We start from the raw sequence: 21,669 nt of genomic DNA on the forward strand, positions 1-21,669 counted from the left end.
TAGTGGCTGTTCACGAGTACTTTCACAGCTCACTGCAGGCTCAAACTCCTGGGCTCCAGCGATCCTCCTGCCTCAGCCTTCCGAGTAGCTGGGACTAGCGGTGCATGCTACCACACCTCACTTTCAAAAGACATATTTTATTGCAAAAATTTAAAAACATATTGAAGTAAGAGCCAGGACTACGGTAAGCCTACTGAGGTACCCTTCTTGGGTGGGCCCTGGCACTTGTGGGCCCCTGAGGATATGTATCTCCTTAACCTTTGTACCCTGGCCCCTTTCTTGTCTCACTCTAGTCCTAGGCCTGATTTAAGTCCACCCTAATCCCACTGTCTTGACATTACCACTGTCTATAGTTTGGTTATATTCTTCCAGAATTTTCCTAGACAAATATTAACATATATATAAGACAGGAGTAATTTTTATGTTTATAGAAATATATTTTTCTTGGACATTTCATTAGGTCAATACATAAAGACCTAGCTCATTCATAAGATGGCATGTTACTAAAAGTCCTATCTCTTCGTCATATTTATGGCATATATTTCATAGTTTTTAAAAATGAAGTTTGATTTTGCTATTTGTATTCATTTTTTCAATTTTTATTTATTTATTTATTTATTTATTTATTTTTAAGAGACAAGGTCTCACTCTGTCACCCAGGCTAGAGTACAGTGGCATGATCATAGCTCACAGCAGCCTCAAACTCCTGGGCTCAAGCGATCCTCCTTCCTCAACTTCCTGAGTAGCTGAGACTATAGGTGTGTGCCACCAAACCCCACTAATTTTTTACTTTTTTTTTTTTTTTTCCTAGTAGAGATGGGGGTGTCAATATGTTACCCAGGCTGGTCTTGGATTCCTGGCCTTAAATGTTCCTCCCACCTCGGCCTCCCAAAGTGCTAGGATGACAGGCATGGGCCACCACATCCAGCCTTTTAATTTATTTTTAAAAAGTAATGTCAAGTAGATTGAACTCTCACATTAGTTATATTTTCCATTGTTTTCAAGCTTTTGTCAAAAACAGTGAAGTATTCAGCTATATTTTCCTCTGTCTTACAGTTTTATGTTAGTTTGTTAACCTCATGAGATGTATTTTGGTAGATGGTGTGAAGGTGCGATCTTAGCTGAATTTTCCCCCAAATAATCAATATTCTCAACATCATTTGCTAAGCAGTTCCTCCCTCCTCAAGGCAGAGCTCTGACCAAGGGAAGATGGTCAAGAACTTGATGGAGACAGTACAGAGCAGATTCAAGCCAGATGAGTTTTTAGCCCCTTCCAAATATGAGCTGCTGCTCTGTGGTGGGCAGAGGCTTCCAGGCGGACGCTGACCAGAGGTAAGTCACGCTGTCACAGTGGTGGAGGAGGGAGGTTTACTGGGCAGCACCTGAGGCTCCTTTCCACTGGAAGGACACAGCAGCCTCGGGGAAAGGCCTTTTGTTCTCTCAGTATAGAGATGAGCAAGTCTTGCCAAAGAAGCAACTGGAACTCACCAGCCCCATCAGCTAGATCTCACCCTGGAATCTAGAGAGATGTTCCCTGAGTCTTCCTCAACTCCCCTGAGGTCAGTGCCCCACACACTGCCCCCTTAGCTTCGTCCCCTCGTGTCAGCAAAGGTCCCCCACCTTTGCTTTGTGACTTCCAGACTATCTTCTGCCATGCCCCGGGCCTGGCACGCATCCCCCGTCAGCAGTGAACCCTGGAGGGGAGGGGCCAGTGAGGGCGACCAGAGCGACTGGGCAGCAGCCGTGCACTGCGCATGTCGTCCTCATGGCCCCACTCCCTGGGGGCCTTTCCTCCAGAGCAGGGGCCGAAGCTTTGAGAGGGGCGGCCTCCTCTGCAGTGAACAGTGTCACCGAGGCCCCAGGGACTGGGACCCCCAAGGGCTTGGGGCTGTCTCTACTGAGGAGACCGCACTGCTGGGGCCAGTCAGGAGGGCTGAGGCCCTGGGCAGAAAGGGAGGATGAGAGGGGCAGTTGTTTTCCCTCTGGAGTGAGTGACCCCCCCCCCCGGGGCAGCAAAGCAAGTGCCAGGGACAGGAGAGGCCAGGCTGGACACCTGGGAGAAGCCAGCGGGGCATAAGAGCAGGCATGAAGAGGAGGCAAGTCAGGCCCAAGGGGTCGAGTCAAAATGACGTCGCTATTCTTGGAGTTTGGTTTCGTTCCCAGAGCTGGGGGTGGGAATCCTCTCAACCTGCCCGGCAGCTGCCTTTCCCCCCGGAGGAGGTCGGCAGTGAGGTGGGAGTTGAAGGAAGAGAGGAGGGGCACCAGGGAAGGTTGCTTGGGCTCTCCTTGGAGCTTCCCTAGAACCTGGAGGATGCTCAGGGGGCCACTCTGGGGGAGGGGGAGGCAGTGTCTGGGCCGAGGCCTGTGGGCGCGCTGCCCCAGGCTGTCAGGCATTCGTCAGGACACAACCGTGTCATCTGTGACTTCCTCCAGCCAGGAGTCCTTTCTCGGGAAGGTCCTGCAGGAACGACCCCTCATCTCTGCTCCCTGTTGAGCGGAATCGATGGGAATCATAGTAGGAGCTAAAGGAACCTTAGGGAGGACCTGCGGGGCTAGGTCTGTGCCCTCGTTTTACAGGCTGAGGCCCGGGAAGCGAATGGTTCACCCGAGGTCAGTGGCAGAGCCAGCAGAATGATGAACCGGCCGGGTAGCCTCCCCTCCTTCCACTCCCAGGCCTAAAAATGAGACCTGACACAGGGCACTTCTGCCTCCATGCAGGGAACAGGGTGAGACCTCTAGAAAAGGCGGATTCCTTGAGGGTGACCCCACTCCCTGCCACCAGCACACAATAGACACCCCCCAGAAATGCTCCCAAATGGTCTCCTAGACATAGCAGCAATCAGTAGACTTACAGTTTGGGAAACCAGAAAGAGTAGCTAATACCACTGTTCAAGGGAAGAAGCGCTGGCACCCACGTTTAGTCCGACCACCACGCGGTCCCAGAAGAAAGTCTCGAACATGAAATGCAATGATGTGTATAAGAAGGTAGAGGCATTGTGGCTCCAGGGCGGAGGGCAGTGGGATCTGGGGCCAAGTCCTGGATCTCTTACCACTTGTGAGAACTAAGGCAAATGTATTTATTTTGGTGAGGGAAGAGGGGACAGGATATTTCATTTTTGGTTTTTTGTTTGTTTTTTGAGATAGGTTCTTGCTCTGTAGCCCTGGCTAGAGTACAGTGGGCATCATCATAGCTCACAGCAACCTCAAACTCCTGGGCTCCAGCAATCCTCCTGCCTCAGCCTCCCCAGTAGCTGGGATTACAGGTACAAGCCCCTACCATGCCTGGCTAACTTTTCTTTTTGTTTTTTTTTGTGTCTTGCTCTTGCTCAGACTGGCCTCGAACTCCTGAACTCAAGCAATACCCCCCCAACCTGGGCCTCCCAGAGTGCTAGGATTACAGGCGTGAGCCACAGCACCCAGCCGACAGCATATTTCCTAATCTCTTTAAGCCTCGGTTTCTTCAGTAAATGGTAAATATTAATTCTGCAATAGCATAAACATTTCTGAGATAGAAACAACATCGGAGGCTTTTCAGGAGCCCCATCTCATGAAGGCATCACCACTGCGGCAGACTGGGGATGGGGAGGCATTTTTCCACGCAACACCTCAGGGAAACTCTGGACAGTGGCACCTGCTGGGTGGCTCAGGGCTCGCCACCTGGAGGCACGACTCCAGGGACACCCTCCCCAGAATATTCTGTGTAAATGGCACCCCCCAAGCACAATAGGGCCCCTTGAGTTTGTGTGTGTTAGGACAGGAGACTGAAATGAATGGTGGGCTACCGTTATTAAGCACTTACTGTTTGGCCAGCATGGTCCAACAATCTGGTGAGGTGGGTAGCTTATCTCCCCTGACACATGAGGACAAGGGGACTTCAAAAGGTAAATTAACTTGCCCACAGTCACACAGCTAGTAGGTGCCGGGAGCTGGACTCCAGCCCAGACATCAGGTGCCGGAGTCCATTCTCTTCAAGGCTGGACTTGACTCCCCCACCCAGAGCCCAGATCTGAGGGCTCCCTCTGAGCCCTCCTCAGTCTTTCTTCTAGGGTTAAGGCTGTGGGGGTCCCCTGGAGCCCACGCTTCCACCCCCACGCCCAGAGGATGGGCCATACCTGGGTTCCCCGACACCTACCCAACGCCAAGCCTGTGAGGGAGGAGCCTGGCGAAAGGCGGCCACCCCTCTGGGCCCCCAAGAATGCCGAATGTGGCAGCCCTCAGGGCTGTGGTCCCCCCACACCTGCCTGGTGTCCTCTCCAACCTCAGCCCCCTCCCCCACTTCCTGCCTTCACACCTTTCAAGTCTTGGAGAAGCCTCCCACCCTCTCCCTGCTGCTGGCTGTCCCTCAGAGCACTTGCCATGGCCTGTGAGCTTTTCCTCATTGGGATCTGTCTTCCTCCCCAGCAGCAGAGACCGCGCGCCGTTCCTCTGTTTTATCCCCAGTTTCTAGCCCAGTGCAGCACTGAGAATATCCTTTAAAACATTTTTTAAAAGTTTTTTGCTTAGAATTTCCTGTATTTACTATTTTTCTTTGCTGGACTAAGTGTGTGTTTCCTCCTCCGAGTGTAATACCTTTCCCTCCGTATTTTCCTTGCTAACACCTACTGTTCCTTCCCAGCCCAGCTCCGCCGTCTCCTTGAGGACAGTGTTCCTGAACCCTCAGGAGGTGACATGCCAGACAGAGGTGAGTTCCCCGGCTTGGCCCCAAACAAGGAGCCTTTGCTTTGCAGGGCTCCCCTGGGGACCGTCTCCTGCCGTGGTAGCCCCCCCAAGGTGCAGAGAAACCACCTAGAAAAGTGTCAAGACTCAGCGAGCTGCAGCTCCTATAGCCCGGGTGGGGGTGGGGACCAGCTGGTGGGCAAAGCGGGTTATTGGCGCTGCCGACTAGAACCCTGGGGAAATCAAGGTGAAAGGCGGCATCTTGCTGAGGAGGCTCACGGTGTATCAATCAGAGGGGCTGGGACAGGGCAGAAAGAGGCTGGCTGCAGAGACAGCTGCGAGGAGGGAAACCCACACCCACTCTGCGGCCCAGAGCGAGGCCCTGCCGGCCGTGGGTAGACGCTGCAGCTGGGGCTGCCCCGACAGCAGTTCTAGCACAGCGCTGATTCCAAATACCTAAGTTCAGTTTTAGAAAATATGGTCACTGGAGCCACAGGGCTTGTGGACGGAAATCTTTTGCTCTTGACACTGTGTGGGGAGCGTGGTGGTGGGAGCAGGGTACTCAGTGGCCTGGGCCCGGTGGGCACACTGGACACTGGCCCCGCAACCTCTCACCCTCTTGCAGGCCAGAGCCAGCTGGGGGGGGACCAAGGGAGCAGGCAGGTGCCGGAGCTGGGGCACAGAGAGGCCTCCAGGCTGAGTTCGCCCCAGGAGCAGAGCGGAGCTAAAGAGGTCAATGGAACAGGCCGGAAGCAGGGGAGGGCTGCCTCCCCGTCCCCGCCCCAGCTGCCCCTTAGAGGGAGGGTCCTTCACAGCCCACCTGCTCCACCCAGGCCATCGGAGCAGAGTGAAGATGTCAAAGAGAGACCCCCAAATCGGATTGAGGTTCCTGCTCCCCCTTAATGAGGTTCATTATCAGCTGCTCTGATCCTTGCAAAACCCAGCAGGCTGGATTAGGGGCAGGCTCTCTAATCCTGGCGGGCTCCTCCCTGGGCGCTCTGGCAAACAAGCCCCCCCTCCCTGGAGGCGGGGGGCAGGCGCTCCAGAGGGGCTGAGAGAGCAGGAGGAGGCAGGAGGGGCTGTACATCCCCAGAGGCCTGTCCCCTGTGCAAAAGGGGACTGCAGGGGCTGGGGGTGTCGGGAGGATGCCTCCTCCCCTGCAGCCGGGAGCCGCGTGTGCTGGGGCAGGGTATGGCCAGGTCCCGGGTAGGGCTGGTCTCTGTGCGTTCTGTCCACACCTGGACACTACGTCTCCAAGTAGCAAGGTAAGAACATACTGATGCTTGCCTTAACAAAAATAATTTATTCCACAAGGCTTCCAAGCAGTGGGGTAGAGTGGGAATCACGCGTGGGTATGGGCTGCCCTCCCAACTTCTGCGCACCTGGGAGGCGGCACCTGGGGACAACACCCGCCTTGCTATCTTCAGCTCAGCACCCTCCACAGCGAAACATTAGCATCTACTTTGGAGACCAAACTAAAAAGACAAAAGACCCAGCTCGGAGAGGGTAGGGCTCAATGGGGAGAAGCCAAAGCCCGTTCAATGCAGCCACCTCTTCCCTGCAGCCTCCCTCTACCTCTCCCGGCTGAGCCCCGAGCCAAGGCACTGCAGAGCCCAACACCCTTCCCTGTGCCACCACGCCAGCTCTTACTCCAGGTCCTGCCAAGCCACTCACCCCACGGCCCAGCAGCTGCCACCTGCCTCACCTGGAAGACCAGCAGGATTCCCAGAAGCTTCCAGACTCCCCCACCCCCACAGCCAAATCCCACCGGGGAGGTCTGTGCAGAAGGAGGCTGGGCAGGCCACAGAGGGCCAGAGGCGGTCTGTCCTTTGGTGCCAAGGCCTCTTTGTGTCCAGATGGAAGAAAGGACGGAGGCCTGGAATGTGGTAAGGAGTCCCACTCCAGCTCGCCCCACCCAGGGGACCCTCTTCTGGCTTCACCTGCCCCAGTTTAGGGCCAAGACCAAGCAGGGAGGGATGGAGGCTCCCGTGAGAATGGGGCAGGACTGCAAATAAGCTGAAAAATATGGATTTGGTACCCAGAGGCCAGTGGCTGAGGCTCCCTAAGCTCACTGCCCGCGGCTACCCTCCTCAGTGCGGTCAGAGGAACCGGGACCCTGTTCCTGTCTCCTGTGTCTCTGGGACTCTCCTTCCCAACAGTCCCAAGAAGGTTCACTGGAGCCACTGGTTTTCCTGGGTCTCCCACCCTTCTAGGCTGGACAGGAGCAGGGGGTGGGAGGAGAGGGCAGAGGTGGGGGCCGGAAGAGCCCCATGGGTGGCAGTGCCCGCTCTGGCCCCTCCCGAGCTGGGCGGTTCAGGCTGCGGGGTGGCCAGCAGGGCCCTTCGGAGCCCTCATTTTGGCCCGAAAGTAGGTGCACAAGGCGAGCAGGCCCAGGAAGGAAAGGGAGTAGAGCCCCACGCAGAGGCTGATGTCCAGGTGGGAAAAGCCCCCTCCCAGCACCTGCAGCCACTGGCCGCGGCCCTGCTGGGCCCGGGCCTCCAGCTCCCAGCCAGGGATGTCCGCCAGCTGCCTGGAGCTGCGGCCTGTTCTCCTCAGCTCTAAAGGGCCCCCGGGGCGGTTCTTCTCGGCCAGCCTGGCAGCCCCCGAGTCCCGCTTGCTCAGGCGCCGGGGCTCAGGCGGCTGCCCGGGCTCGTCACCCCTCTGGAGCTCTGGCGTGGGCTCAGGGGGCCCCTGGCCTGGGCCTGCGTGCAGCTCCGGGGGGCCACTTGCCTGAGGTCTCTCGGCGGGAACATCTGGGACGGTGGTTCCCGGGGACTTGGCTACCTCAGCCTCCTCAGGGCCCAGAGTTGAATTCCCAGGCTCCAGTTCCAGGCTTCCCATCGCCAGCCTTGGGGTGGCTGCCAGATTCTGCATGCCACTCCGGGGGACCGGCCCAGCGTGGGGGGCGTCCAGCACGATGTTGCTTGGGGAGAAGTGGGCCTTGAGGAAGCGGAGGGTGGCGCCCACGTCCCACACAGGCACTCCCGACAGCTCATTGTGGCAGGCCGCACACAGTTCGCGGGGCGGCCACTGCACCTTGGGGAACTGGGGGTCCTCGCTGGGGGCGCCTGCGGAGGGAAGCACAGGGGACGTGAGCAAGCAGATTAGAGCCCAGGAAGGAGGCTGAGGAGGATTCTAGCCACCTGCAGCCCCCGCTCTCTGCGGCTTCCCTGGGAAGTGTGAGCAGCTCCTTCCCAGTCACCACCTGGTGTCCCCCTTTGCCGCCTTTACCACCCGTTTGTGCCCTGGGACCAGACACGGCAAAGGGCGAGGACAGGAGAATGGTCTGAGAATAGTCTGTTTTGCCATCTCCGGATGCTCTGCTAGTGTTGTCTTTTTGTATTTTTTCTGGAATTTCCCAAATTTTACACAGTGAAAAATATATTACTTTTTAAAGTAAAGGGAAATTTTTTTTTTTGGAGACAGAGTCTCGCTCTGTCACCCATGCTAGAGTGCCATGGCGTCAGCCTGGCTCACAGCAACCTCAAACTCCTGGACTCAAGGGATCCTCCTGCCTCAGCCTCCGAGTAGCCAGGACTAGAGGTGCTCACCACCATGCCCAGCTAAGTTTTTGTTTCTATTTTTAGTTGCCTGGCTAATTTTTTCTAGTTTTTAGTAGAGACAGGGTGTCACTCTTGCTCAGGCTGGTCTTCAACTCCTGACCTCGAGCGGTCCTCCTGCCTTGGCCTCCCACAGTGCTAGGATTACAGGTGTAGGGGAAGATGTTTTTTAAAACAAGCATTGTCTATGCGTGGTAATTCCACAGGTACTCTCCTCAAGCCAACTGCAGCTCTCTGGGGTAGGCGGGAGGTAGGGGTGGGCCCCAAGAGGCAGGTGTGGGGAAGCCTGGGGACACTCAGGGTCATCCGGAAGTGGCTGGGCCAGCTCTAGGCAGGTCCCCGGGCTGAGCCAGAGAGGGTTATTAATCACTAGCCAAGGCCCACCAGCCTGCCCATCCATCCCTCTTGTAGGAAGCGCCTCTTCTAAAGGTTTTAATAGGGGGAAAAAGATGTTGACCACAAGGAAGCAGCAGCGGCAGTGGGTGACACAGAAGGCAGAATGGTTACTTTGGGGAGTGGGCAACAAGTAGATGCCAAGAGTCAGGCCTCAAACGTGAGCACTCAGTTAGTACCTGCTCACTAGGGGTTTGCTCTGCAAGGTGCCCACCAGGGAGAGAAAGGCACTGGTTTACCTTTGGCCCTCGGAGGGACCCCCCCCCCCCCCAGCTCCTGGCGCAGCGGCAGCTGGGAGCCTGCCGAGGTCATGGGGCTGGAGGGTCAAATGGAGCATTTGGTGATAGGGCGGAGTGGGGGGGGGGCAGGACGAAAAGACAGGCACGTGTCTTCTTTTCAGAGTCCACAAGGAGGCCCCAGGAGACCAGGACCAAGTGCAGGCACTGAACCACCACCTGCTCTGCCCAGCCCCCACCCCAGGGAGGGCTGTGCACTCCCCCTCCCCTCAGACAAGCCGCCTCCTGTCCACAGATGGCTCCTTCCCCAGCCCACTGTCCCCGGAGTTTAATGCTTTTGCCTGTTGGGCCCATCAGACTCCCCACACAGGGAAAGAACTCACTGTCAGGGAGGGAGGGCAGAGGACGGGGCCTCCCCCTGGGGGAATCAGTCCCTGGTTTGTCCAGGAGGACTGGTCCTCTCTTCCAGTGCATTCTGTCATTAGACCCTTTCAGGGGCTGGTGGGGGGCGGTCCCAGCTCTCTCTTCTCTAGTGGTGTTTGAGTGAGGGGCCAACAGCCAGAAAGCAGAGCAGGAGAGGGACCCCAACACGCCAGAGCAGGGTGGGGTTAGGGGAGGCCCTGGTGCAGGCAGAAGGGTGAGCAATGGCATTGGAACACCAGGGACTTAAAGTGTCAAAGCCTCGGTTTGCTCATCTAGAAAAGGGGTCTAATGATACTGGCTTGGTTAACAGGGCTGGGATATTACTAATGAGACAATGAACGTCCCTTCCTCCAGCTCTGGCCCAAGACCCCAAAGTTCCCTCACTGCCCCCTCCCCTGTAGGTGACTCCAGCCTTGGAGGTGGCCATTGCTTACCTGCGAGGCGAGCATTGACCTTGTTGTGGGAAGACCAGAACCAGAGGACGGCGTCATCCAGACTGCCCACCCGGTTCATGGAGGCCGCCGCCATCTGCTCAAAGTGGCCAGCGCAGTCTCGGCAGCCAAAGAAGGAGCGAACGTAGCCCCGGATGGCCTGGAGGACCTCCTGGGCCTGGGCTACAGGGGAGAGGAGACGCCATGCCCCTTCAGGCTACCTGCCCCTGCCGGCCCCACCTCTGTTCCCTCCACAGGCCACCTTGTCCTCCCCAGCCCCACCGTGCTCACCCCTACACAGGTGTCCCACAGCCCAGCCCATGCAAGGAGAGGCCCAGTGTCCCCTTGCCTACTTCTCTACCTGCCAGGGGTAGCTTTGGAGGTGACCCCATCTCCTCCCAAACTCCTAAACCCAGTTCTCCTCCTCTGCCACTCTTCTAGGTGCTTGTCACTTGCACCCAGGACAAAGTCCACACTGTTCAGCAAGACACTCAGGCTCCTTGCGACATGGCAGGAGAGCACTCCGCCCTGGCCCTACACTCCTCAGCCCTCCTGCTTCAGGCTTCCCTGAAACTCGCTCCCTTGGGCTTCTGAGTTCTTCCTGTGCTGGCCTGCGTGTCCTAATCCGTCTCCATCGCCCCTCGGCAGCGGCAAAGGCTCGTTAACTCCCCCTGAAGACACAACCCTCCCCAAACCCTTCCCTCCGCCCTGCTCCGTGTGCTCCAAACCCTGTTTCCCCTGCAATCCCCCCTTTAGAGGTCAGTCTCCTGTTCTTACCCCTCCATCCACAGGGACTCAGCACCTTCTCGCTGTGGCTCCTGGTGAGGTTAGTGCCCACACCGGCCATGCCTGCCGCGGCCCAGGCGCCACCTCCCCACCACGAAGCCGCACCTGCCACCTGCCCGGGCGGGGCCTCACCCCTTCTCGCCTCCTCCAGGCAGTTACTCCTGTGGATACTTACTTTCTTTACTGCAAATCAATGTCTCCCTTGGATAGGGGATTATTCCAACTGGTAAAAACAATTACAATAAAGAAATCCCCTCTCTGACATACCCTGTTCCTGCCCATTATCTCCACATCTTTCCTCCTCTCTCCTCAGCCCAATCCAACCCCGCCGTGTCTCCATCGCCCACTGAAATGGCTCTCACGGAGACATCTTCGCCTCGCACCACCTCTGACTCTCGACTTTGGGGCCTGTAGAAATCACAGTGGCGGCTCCTTTTGTCTCTTTGCAGCAGTCTGGATGCTACAGAGCCCCAGAGCTCAGGCCTCAGCCCTCTTTTCTACCTCCCCACTAGGGAGCTCATCCAGTGCGGTGGCTTGAACTGTAATCTACATGCCAGTGACCTCAACGTCGACCTCTTATCCTGCACCTCTCCCCAGAAGCTCAGACCCCATGTGCACATCTCCATGCAGATGTCTCAGAGGCACGAAACAGACCACGGACTCCACCTCTCCCCTTGAGCCTTCCCCTTCCTCAGCTCGCAGGACCATCGTCCACCAGATGCTCAGGCCCCACGACCCCAGAGCCCACCCTGAGTCCTAGTTCCCACATACTCTTCCTCCAATCCACCACGAAGTCTTACCAGCTCTGCTTTCTAAATACCCCCAAATCTGACCACTTCCTCCATGGCCCCCCCCAAAGGCAGAGGACAGGACCAGGTGACTTCTCCAAGTCCTCCCCCTTCTGGGATTGGTCCCTCACTGGTCGCGTGTGGCCAGCTGCAGATGCAGAGAGCCTGCGGGAGGGAGCCCTGAGCCTGGAGCCTGTCTCCACCTCACCCCCTAAATACGGGCCGGCAGCAGGGAGCCAGTGGGCCCACTCCAGGGAGTTGCCCTGTTCCCTTGTCCCTGTGGACAGGGTCTGAGGCATGGTGGGGGAACAGGCCCTGGACTCACCTCTTTCCTGTGGATGGTCCACCTTGTGCCGAGCTGCCTGCACGGTCAGGAGGTGGAAGAGGAGCCACAGGGAGCAGGGAAAGCCCCGGAAATGCGGCTCACTCCCCTGGCAGCCGACCCAGTTCACCTTCTCGGCAAGAACAGCGCCCTAAGGACACAGAGGAATGTGAGCGCAGAGACGGAGAGGGACAAGGATAGGATGAGAGGGAGGAGAGATGCCTCCAGGAGATGCAAAGGTCAGCACAGCCCTCAGAGGGATGAGGTCCCTTGCTCAGTCTACCGCCTTGACGGTGGCATTTCCCTGCCACTGGCTCCACCCATCGAAGGAGCAGCAGATCTGAAAACCTGTGCCACAGGTCAAGTTACATCGTGTTCTAGCCTCAACTTCCCCACCTGTAAGACAAGACGGTTGATCTCTGAGGTCTTTTCAAGCTTTGAAATCCTACAAGTCTACAAGGTTCTGCACCCCCGCTGGCTGTAGTGGCCACCTCTGCCAGCAGCACCTGGAGCAGGAGCCCAGAAAGGTGCCCTGGGGAGGGCCAGAGCAGCCGTGCTGAGGGGCACCACGTGCCTGGAGGCAGCAGAGAGCAGTAGTTAAAAACTCTGGTGTCCGCCAGGCATAGTGGCTCACGCCTGTCATCCTAGCACTCTGGGAGGCCAAAGTGGGAGGGTCGCTTAAGATCAGGCATTTAAGACCAGCATGAGCAAGAGCGAGACCCCCATCTCTACTAAAAATAGAAAAATTAGCCGGGCATGGTGGCACACGTGCCTGTAGTCCCAGCTACTTGGGAGGCTGAGGCAGGAGGATCCCTTGAACCCAGGAGTTTGAGGTTGCTGTGAGCTAGGCTGACACCATGGCCCTCTAGCCTGGGTGACAGAGTGAGACTTTGTCTCAAAAAAATAAATAAATAAATAAAACAAACTCTGGTGTCTCACTGATTTTTAATCCCAGCCCACCCTGGCTGCATCATCTCAGATGAGTTGTTTAACCTCTCCTAACCTCAGTTTCTTCATCTGCTAAATGGGGATAACATCTATCTTCTACTAATGTTATGAGGATTAGCTCAATAAATAGTTTGTTAATTATTAATAGAGCAATCTAAGAGCACTGGTTTCTTCCTGAATGCAAACTGGTGCAGGTTACAGATTACACTGTGAACCCCTCCCGTCCCCCGAACTATCATGCATGGGGAGGAGATCGTTTGCTTCCCAGACTCACCTCCTTCCTGTTGTCCAGAGCAGCTTTAAAGAAACTGTAGGGAATTTTCTTTCGCTGTTGCTTCTTGAGCCACTCATTCACGGAGTGCAGGAAGTTCTGGACTAAGGGCGGGCCAGGGAAGTACTGTGGGGAGGAACAAGTAGAAGTTGGGGAGCGAAAAGCAACTCCCCCAGAGTCCCACAGTCCCGCAGTGCGGAGGGGCTGTGCAGAAGTAGGCCAAGGCAGTTTTCTGGAAAGTTCCAAAACCACCAGGCTGTCTATCCTGCCTAGGATGCAAATGTGGATTCCTGCCTACTTTTGCTCTGGGCACCTGGTGAGGCAAGAGGACAGGGGTGGGCAGGCGGGTTCTAACGGGGGCTGGGCCCTGACGGTCCCCCCCTCTCCAGGCTTCAGGCTCGTGCAGCCCACTGACCACGTGCCACCCTGGGAGGAAGGGTGCTGGGACCCTGGGCCACACAGTTCTCTCTGAAGGTGATCTTCTGATAGAGCAGCTGACTTCTCAACTGACAGGCCGGCCGGGCTGGGCTGGCAAAGAACCTTTCATTTGTATTCCATGGGCTGCCAGAGGGACCCGCCGGCCCAGGGGCTTCTAGCCAAGATCCAGACCTTGATGGTAACTCCCAGTAGTCTCTGAGGAGCAGGAAAAGCTACTTTGACAATAAGTCAACTCAAATCTGATTAGTATCCGCACTTTAAAACCACAAGGACCCCAGGGAGGAGAACATGTATGTGTGTATGTGCATGTGTGTGCATGTGTGTGTGTGCACTACACACACAGGGCGGGGGCAGGAGAAAGAGGGGGCAGCAAAGCAGGTCAGATAAAGCCACCAAGAGGCAGGTCGACAGGACGACCCTGAGAAACTTCCAGTAAAAAAAGAACAAAGAAAAACATCTGCGAGAAGGACACTGGAGACAGGAATGTTAACTAAACAGAAAAACCTGCTAACAGATCCAGTCCTCTGAGAGAGCCAGTCCGTGTTCTCATCAAACCTCAGGGGCTGGACAGAGCGAGCAGTGGCCGGAAAGAACCTGTGTCGCCACGCTCCCTGCCGGCAGCCGCAATTTACAGCTGGGAGTCAGCACTTCTCATGACCTTTGCGGCACCTTGACTGAGGCCCTGCAGCAGCGGGAAGATGGATCAAGGCCCCTGGACTGCAGGGAGAGAGGACAGGCCTGGTGACCACACGCCACCCAGTGGCCGGTCCCGCCAGCCGCTCGCAGCAGGAGCGGGCAGAGAGGGGGCGGGAGGGCAGCGCAGGACTGGCAGAGGGCCGCCCCACGGGCACCCCCGAGCGGGCCGTTCTCCAGGGCTGAGCCGGCAGGTGAGCACTTTCCCCCCGGGGCCCTTGGTGCCCTTGCGCGCCGTGCACGTGGTGCCCAAGAGCACAGGCCGGAGGAGAAGGGTACAAATCCCAGCTCGGCCGCTCGCCGGCTGGGGGAGCTGGGCAAGGTGCTTCACCTCGGGGCCTCTGTTTCCCCATCTGTGAAATGGAGAGAACACTAGAACACACCCTCTGGAGTTTGTTAGGAGAAATACACAAAGAGCACTGCAGAGTCCGCCGGAAATGGCAGCTGCTGTCATTCCCGCTCAGGAAGAAGCGACCCAAGCAAGGGGAGGGCGGAAGGCTCTGCAGTGTCGGGGATGAGTGGACAGAGCCCGAGCAGGGGTCTCCGAGCTGTGTCCCCGGGTCCCCCTACCCCTGCTGTTGGGCTTCCCCAGCTTCCTTCCGCCCCGTCTCCACGGCCAGCCCTGTCCTCCCCGAGGGCCCCGGCTCTGGCTGGAGGGCTCCTTCACCACAAAATCATTTCTAGGCCTTGCTGAAGGTGGCAGCCCAGCAGGCGCCACCGAGAGGGGCTGCTTACGCCTCTGCCCAGCTCGCGGATGTCGTGGCTCTCAATCTTTCCCCTCACCGGGCTGCAAACAGCCCCACTAGGGCCACACAAAACCCAGCTTGGAACACGGCTGAGATGGAACACGAGGAACAACCTCCCTGGGGTGACTCCTTCAGAGGGACTGGGACGCAGAGGGTGGCTGTCCGAGGAAGGCAGAAAGCACGCTGGGGACCCCCAAGAGTCAGAAGGGGGGACCACACAGGGGACCCATTGGGCCGCTCTAGACCCCTCCCTCTGAGTCTCCAGGCCGCCAGCCCAAGGCCACTGCCCCGTGGGGACCCAGCGCTCTCGGTCTCCGAGGGAAGGTCGCTACTATGGCAATGGGCTGAAGAACCGGGGCTCACTCTGTGAGGGGCCAAAGGCTGTCTTGCTTTAGACCATAACGGCCCTCACAGGGCCCTCTCGGTGTCATCACGCATGCATGTGACCGAGTGGCCGCATGGCCAGGACTAGACCTGCGCTGAGAAGCCGGGGCTCAGACCCAGCCCCCAGGGCCGAGGGAGGCTGCAGGGACCAGAGCCCGCGTCTGACTCAGCAGGACCCAGCGGTCCCCGCAGGGCAGCACTGGCGGTGGATCTGGAGCAGAGAGGAGGAGGCAGGAGCAGCAGGCAGCCACCCCCTCACCTCCCGAGACGCAGGAGCGGGCAAAGCAGCACAGGCCCTGCCGCCCAGGGGCTCAGTCCCAGGCCTGACCAGAACATCCCCCAGCTGGGAGACCCACGGCAAGTCACTTGAGCTCCCCAGGCTTCTTAAATGGGGGGATATCTGTCACCTTGCAGAGCAGTTAAGAGGATTAAACGTGTGACAGACATCGGGCAAGAAGCTGCCCTTCATGTAGGAGCCACCTTCCCGGGAAACTGCAGAGGAAGGAGGAGGTGGCTAGGGCCAGGGGTCCGGGTCAGACCGGCAGAGAACAAAGGAGTTTCGGAAACACATCATCTCCTTCACCGTGGCGTCCCAGGGCTCCTGCTTCCCCACGACCGTGGCAGGGAGAGAGAAGCCACATTCTGGAGCTCAGACTGAGGGGGAGGACTCGGGCATGTGGGCAGAGCCACAGTCACTGAACCAGCTCGGAGTATCGCCAGGTGTCAGGGTCCCTGCGTGGGGCAGGGTCATCCCTGGCAGTGCAGGGCTGGTGTGGGGCATGCCTGAGGCTGGACAGGGGCAGCCCACGGTGGACTGGGCGAGCTGTGGGTCCAGCTGTCCAGCCAGGCCACGGGCTCCCAGAGGAGGGCTGGCGTGGCCCAGCTTGCAGGAACATACGCTAATAATCATCGGTGGAATCGCACAGGCAAGAGAGGCCATGGCCCTGCTTACCTTGGCCAGCACTGCCACAAACTTTTTCAGGGCCACCAGGCGCTGCCCCTCCAGGACTGAGAACTTGCCCACTTCTACCCGCAGGATGTAGTGCAGCGCAGACTCCAAGTCAGCCATGTAGATCTTGGAGCTGAGGAGCCAGAGGGAGGCAGAGAGACAAAGGGGCATTAACCATGGGGCGGGGGGTCCTGGGCTGGGAGGAGCATCCAGAGCCAAAGGGAGAGAAGACGAGGAGCACTGCTGATGGTTACAGGGTCCTGAAGTTAGCACTTGCCTCTGCCAAAAATTTGCTGTGTGACTTTGAGTAAATTGCTTAACTTCTCTGAGCCTCAATTCCTCATTTGTAAGACAAGAATAATAATATTAATACATTGCTCACAAGAAGGTTGCTAAGGGGATTAAATATTAATAAAAGCACAAATGTAAAACTCTCAGCAGCTCCTGGCATAGAATAGGGGTTTCCCCTCCCCGGCCCCAGGGCCAGCCCGTGGCTCACTAATCAGGCCACTTCTGAGCGAAGACCCCCTAGGGACAAACAGACCAGCAGGTACCCACACACAACATGTCTCTGGAAAAGCTGGGCACTCTTTGAAAGACCAAGGCTGGGGACTGGGGGGGTGGGTGCTGGAAGGGAAGTGGGTCTGTATTTCTTTCAGTGCTGATGTGCTCACAGCTGCAGGCCCCATGTCACGCCTCCCCACGGGCCTGGGGAAGGGCTGTGGTTTCCAAGCCGGCTGCTCCACCCCACACCCATCATGCTATTTGGGGTCCAGGCTCAGGGCTCTGATGGTGTGAGCCTTCAGTGCTGGCTGCCCCTCCACCCCTGCCCACCGGGACCTGGGTTCTAGACTCGGCTCGACAGTGAGCTAGTTCTGTGAGCTTGGGCAGGTCAGCAACCTCGCTGGGCCCCGTTTACCTGGCCTGTACAACAGATGAGTCACGCCTGCCCCGCCTGGCTCCCGAGGTCGTACACAACCACTACAGTCAATGACGGGGAGGGCGCTGGGACTGCCTGTGCCTCCCCCTCTGGGCCAAGTCCCCTCTCTGTGCTCTACTTGGTGTCCTCGGGCCTCAGTTTACCTCTCCAATTCTCTCACACAGCCCCTCTTGGAGGCCACCATCCTGACCAGCTCTGAGCTCCCTGCTCACACGGTTCCATTTGGTATGCAGCTGGTGCCAATGCAAGAGGTCTACGGATCTGTCTGCCTGCCCCACCAGCAGGAAGTCTATCACAGGAGAAAACCAAGGAGCCGCAGAGGGAAGAGCAGCTTTCTTATGCTCATAATTATGCACAATGATACAGGCTACCCGAAGAAGTAGTGAGCTCCCTGATACTGGAAGCATTCAAGTAGGGTTAGCTGCCTTCCCAGAAGGGATGCTGAGAAGGGGACTGTAAGGTCTGTATGTGCAGGGCCTACATATGTCCTCTATACGTCTGTGTTTACAGTGCCTAGCACATAGTGAGTACTCAAAAATATTTGCTGAGGAAGTAACTGCTTGGGTGGGAAATTGGTTTGGAGGCCTCAGAGTATCCGTCCTGCTTAATGGCCGCAGGCACTGGAAAGCACTTGTTCCGTCACGAAGGACACCTGGAAATGCTGTTCGCCCCCCCCCCCCCCCACTGCACTCAGCAGGGGGCCTGGCAGCCAGCCAACTGCTGCCGCTCCTGCACCTCGAGGGCCCTGTGCCTGGCCCTCCGTGAGGGGCTGGGGGTCTCGGCTCAGCAGGGCACGTGCTGAACCTATGACAAGAGAGTGTGATCGCAAGTGGGGGGTCTGTGGTCACAGGAAAGGCTGGGATCGGGGACTCCGTGAGCACCGGGCGTGGCCTTACCGATCTGCGAATTTCCAGACGGTGGGAGCTACCCTGTGGGCAGTGGTGGGCGCAACTGTGGTCCCGACGGCCTCCCTGGTGAGCCCAGAGAGCCGCCTCAGGTAGTCGGTATAGAAGGACCTGGATTCCGCCACCCTGTGAGGGCAGAGAACCACAGAGGAGAGGCAGTGAGTCTGGAAGGACAAAACCCCAGAGTTAAACAACGTCAGAAGAGGAAGCCGAGTGGCTCAGCCCATAGAAATGCTTATTAGGAAATATTTGAACACGGTGCCATCTTGTCCTCCTAGAGGCCAAAATAGGGCACCTGGGCCTCACTTAACCTTTCCGATCGCTGCACACGTGGGTTAAGAAAGCCACTTTGACACCAGCCTGCTGTCGAACCCCCATCTGGAAAAGCAGCAGGGCCCGAGAACCATCAGCTGCACCCTGGCTCCAGGCAGGGCCCAGGTCTGCAGAGGAGGGGACAGCGCCTGGCAGAGCCCAGGGACAGGAACGGCTGGTTCTTACGAGATGCCATGAAGTGACATTACTCCCTGAGAAGTCAAGGGAGTTTGATGTGTGATTTAAAAAAAACAGATAGCATCAACGACAGAGAGCCACCAGAATTCTCTAAACCCTTTTCTAAACCTTTCGATTTCTTTCTCTCTTCCAATAGAGGAGTCCTCAAGGGCAAGAAATGTCTCCTGAGCGCAAATTCCCTCTCACCCACCAGGGTCGGGGCCACCCAGAGGGAGAAATGCGAAGCGCAGCGGGTGCCCAGGGGAGCTGGCGGTGGGCCACCGGCTCCCCACCCAGCCGTCCTGGCCCGACGCTGACGGATGAGCAGATGGCTCGAGAGCAGCGTCGCCACAAACAATTTTCCCCTCCACCAACTCCCGGCGAGCAAACGACGCCTTCTGCCCCCACCAGGCCTGGCACTTTCTGGTCCTGCCCAGAAAGCCGGCCCCGCCCTGTGGCCACCAGGCCTCCCGGCCTGTCTGGCGGGCCTGTCCCTGTGCCGCCTGGTGGCCTGGGCTGGCGAGGGCGAGCGGCTCCTCTGCCAGCTCGGTGCGGGAAGCCCTGAGGACCGGCGTGCTGGGCGCCACCGCCGGGCCTTCAGCTCCTTGGCCCCGAGCTCCTGCCTGCAGGGCCAGGCCGACATCAATCATCTGCCCAGGGAGGGCACCGAGGCACCATCTGGTGCCATTTAACGGGCCATTCAGCAGCGGGAGGCTGACAGAGGGGCTGAGGCTGGCCTGATTGTTTTCTCTCGGCATTTTGGAGCTGGCTATTGTCTGGCTCCTAATGAACTTTTCTGCAATTAGAAAACCAAAGGGAGGGAGGGTCAGGCATACTTGAGTCCTTGCCAGGCCTGCAGCCTGCCAGCGAGTCTGTCTGAGAGCAGAGGAGGACGGGGAAGCGGGCCAGGGCTGCGGCGGGGACCGCACACGGCAGCGGGGGTGGGCGCCGGCGCTGGCGAGCAGGCCCGGGCTCCCGGCTGCGGCTGCGGCGGCACCTGCCCACCAGGACGGGCAGGGCAGGAAGGGCGGGCGCAGGCAGGGAGCAGAGAGAAGCCGGGGAGCCGCCACACTCACAGGGACACTCGGGACACAGAGCCGTTCCGAAACAGCAGGTAACAAGACGGGAAGTCGGTGACACCGAACTTTCTCACCACGTTGTCCTCCGTGTTCAGGACCCTGCGCACCACTATGCCTCGGTGCTGGGACAGGTCCAGAGTCACCTGCAGAGACAGGAGGACACCTAGGGGGCCGAGCCATTGGGCAGAGGGGGACAGGGCTGAGTCCCAGCTCAGTGCCCGGGGCACGCACCTGGGTGGCAGCCGTGCTCCTTCCAGACTCTAAACCTTTCGAAGAGGACACCACTGTGGTGCCTGAGAGACACTCATGCCACCAACCACACCAACCCACAGTAGCAAGTAGCAAGTGTCAAACGCTGCCCCTGAGGAGGGACCTTGGAACTGTGCAGGCCACACATCTTGGAATGTCCTAGGAGACTCCCAAGTGAGTATGACTTTCTTTCCAGTGAAAGCAATCTGTGAAAGGCATAGTGAAATGTGGTTTCATGTTTATTCTTTTTTGTTTGTTTTTTGTCCTGAGAAAGCACTTTCTTGTCCTTAAGCCTGTCCCACCCCAATATCCGACTGCTCCCTGAGGTCCCAGGATTCCCCAGGGCCTTCTCGTAACATCCACTGCCCGGCAAATATCCTGTTAGAACTTACCAATCACTGTTTGTTTGAAACCTCAATTGCTGGAGGCCAGAGCAGTCTCTCTTACTGAACCTTGGATCACAGGAGACTTTTAAAGAACTATAATTTTATTGTGTTAAAATATGTATGGTAATAAATTCATGGGCAAGATATGAACAAAATAAGCCTCTGGAATCGGGTGAACTTCTGAATATTTAGCCTGGATGTCTGTAATAGTCAGAGGGGGCCTTTGGGTCATGTGTATATTATTACAAGGCCGGAAAGGTGCTTAAATTTGGGGCTTTCTGAAGGCAACAAGAGAGTTTGTTGAGAACGACAACATCCCCACATCAGGAGAGAGAAGTCATCAGCATGACCGAACACGACAACCACGAATGGCAGGTGGCAGGCCACTGTCAGTCACGTCTACGTCCTCCTCACCACGGAGCTGGTGAAGCCCCTCTTTTCTATTCTTATAAAGCTCCTATCTGGACTCCAAACCAGCAACATATACTTATCAGACACGCTGGCTGTATTTGCAGAAAGAAGAAAGGGCAGGCATCGGCTAACGCTGACCGAGTCTGCGTTGCGCGCTGTGTGCAGACTGCCTCGTTCCCCCTTCAGGACAACACGGCGACGGGAGCATTCCAGGAGAGCGAGCCGCAGTGCGGTGCACTACCGCCGCCCGCGTTCGAATCCGCCTCCCGGCCACACCTCTCCCTGCCCCGATGTCCTTATGTGCAAAATAGCAATAATACCACCACCAACCTCAGGGGGCTGTTATGAGAACTGGATAGGTTAATTTTATAAAAATGTGTGTAACAATGACGAGTAATGACATAGTAGGCATGTAAGTATTTATTTAAAAATAAAACTATTTTGTAGCTGAAGAAACTGAACCTTAGAAGTGAAATCATGTCTCCAGGTCACACAGCCAGCACGTGTCACAACTGGGTACAGATCCCAGCTCAGTCTGGCTCCAGAGCCTGGGCTCTCGGCCCCGGGTCCTCCCAACTCCCTAGACATCCTGAGCTCCCCCACAGGGACACGGGGCCCTTGGCTCGGATCCCTGGGGCCCTGTGCCTGGTTGCTCAGTGCACTGTGCGGGGAGCAGAGGGAGAAGAGCTGATTCCTTCAGCATTTATCAATCGCTTCTACGACAGACATGGCCCCGGGCACGGACTGGAACCCCGGAGGGTCAGCCAGCCTTCAACCCCCTCTCTGCCCCGGCGCCTCCCCTCTCAGGCACAGAGGCCTAGAGACAGCTCTGGGTTCAGCTCAGACTCAACTGTGCTTGATGAGTTTCAGCGGGAAAATCACTCAGAGCCAACGGTGGTCTTTAATCTCACCCCACTCCCATGTTTTATCTGTCTCCCAGGACTGCCTCAGAACACCTCCCGTGCACTGGCGTGTCCCGCCTTTGCATCCGGAGACGCTCACAGTGGCCTGTGAAGTGCGCGAGCCAGCGGCAGGATGGAGAGCTCTCTGCATCGGGCAAAGGGACTGGGTACAAAGCACCCGCTACGCCCCGGATTGCCTCATGTGACTTTCCCAACAAGATTATGAAGAAACGTAATTATCACTACTCTATAGGCAAGAACTGAGGCTCAAAAAGTCGAACAAC

General features: G+C 57.3%; 1 protein-coding gene across 1 annotated transcript in view; it reads right to left on the reverse strand.

Moving 5' to 3' along the window:
* Nucleotides 1-5,939: 5,939 nt before the first annotated feature.
* The window catches only part of QSOX1 (quiescin sulfhydryl oxidase 1), a 40,426-nt gene continuing 24,696 nt past the window's right edge, over nt 5,940-21,669 (reverse strand). Inside the window, exons 6-12 of the mRNA XM_069459564.1 lie at nt 19,435-19,580; nt 17,861-17,995; nt 16,028-16,157; nt 12,818-12,940; nt 11,599-11,746; nt 9,703-9,882; nt 5,940-7,724 (exon numbers count right to left, since the gene is read on the reverse strand). Coding sequence (XP_069315665.1) covers nt 6,970-7,724; nt 9,703-9,882; nt 11,599-11,746; nt 12,818-12,940; nt 16,028-16,157; nt 17,861-17,995; nt 19,435-19,580 — 1,617 coding nt within the window. The 3' untranslated portion in view covers nt 5,940-6,969. The remainder of the gene's footprint in view (nt 7,725-9,702; nt 9,883-11,598; nt 11,747-12,817; nt 12,941-16,027; nt 16,158-17,860; nt 17,996-19,434; nt 19,581-21,669) is intronic.

The sequence above is a fragment of the Eulemur rufifrons genome, chromosome 27 (genome assembly GCF_041146395.1).
Source record: "Eulemur rufifrons isolate Redbay chromosome 27, OSU_ERuf_1, whole genome shotgun sequence".
NCBI lineage: Eukaryota > Metazoa > Chordata > Mammalia > Primates > Lemuridae > Eulemur > Eulemur rufifrons.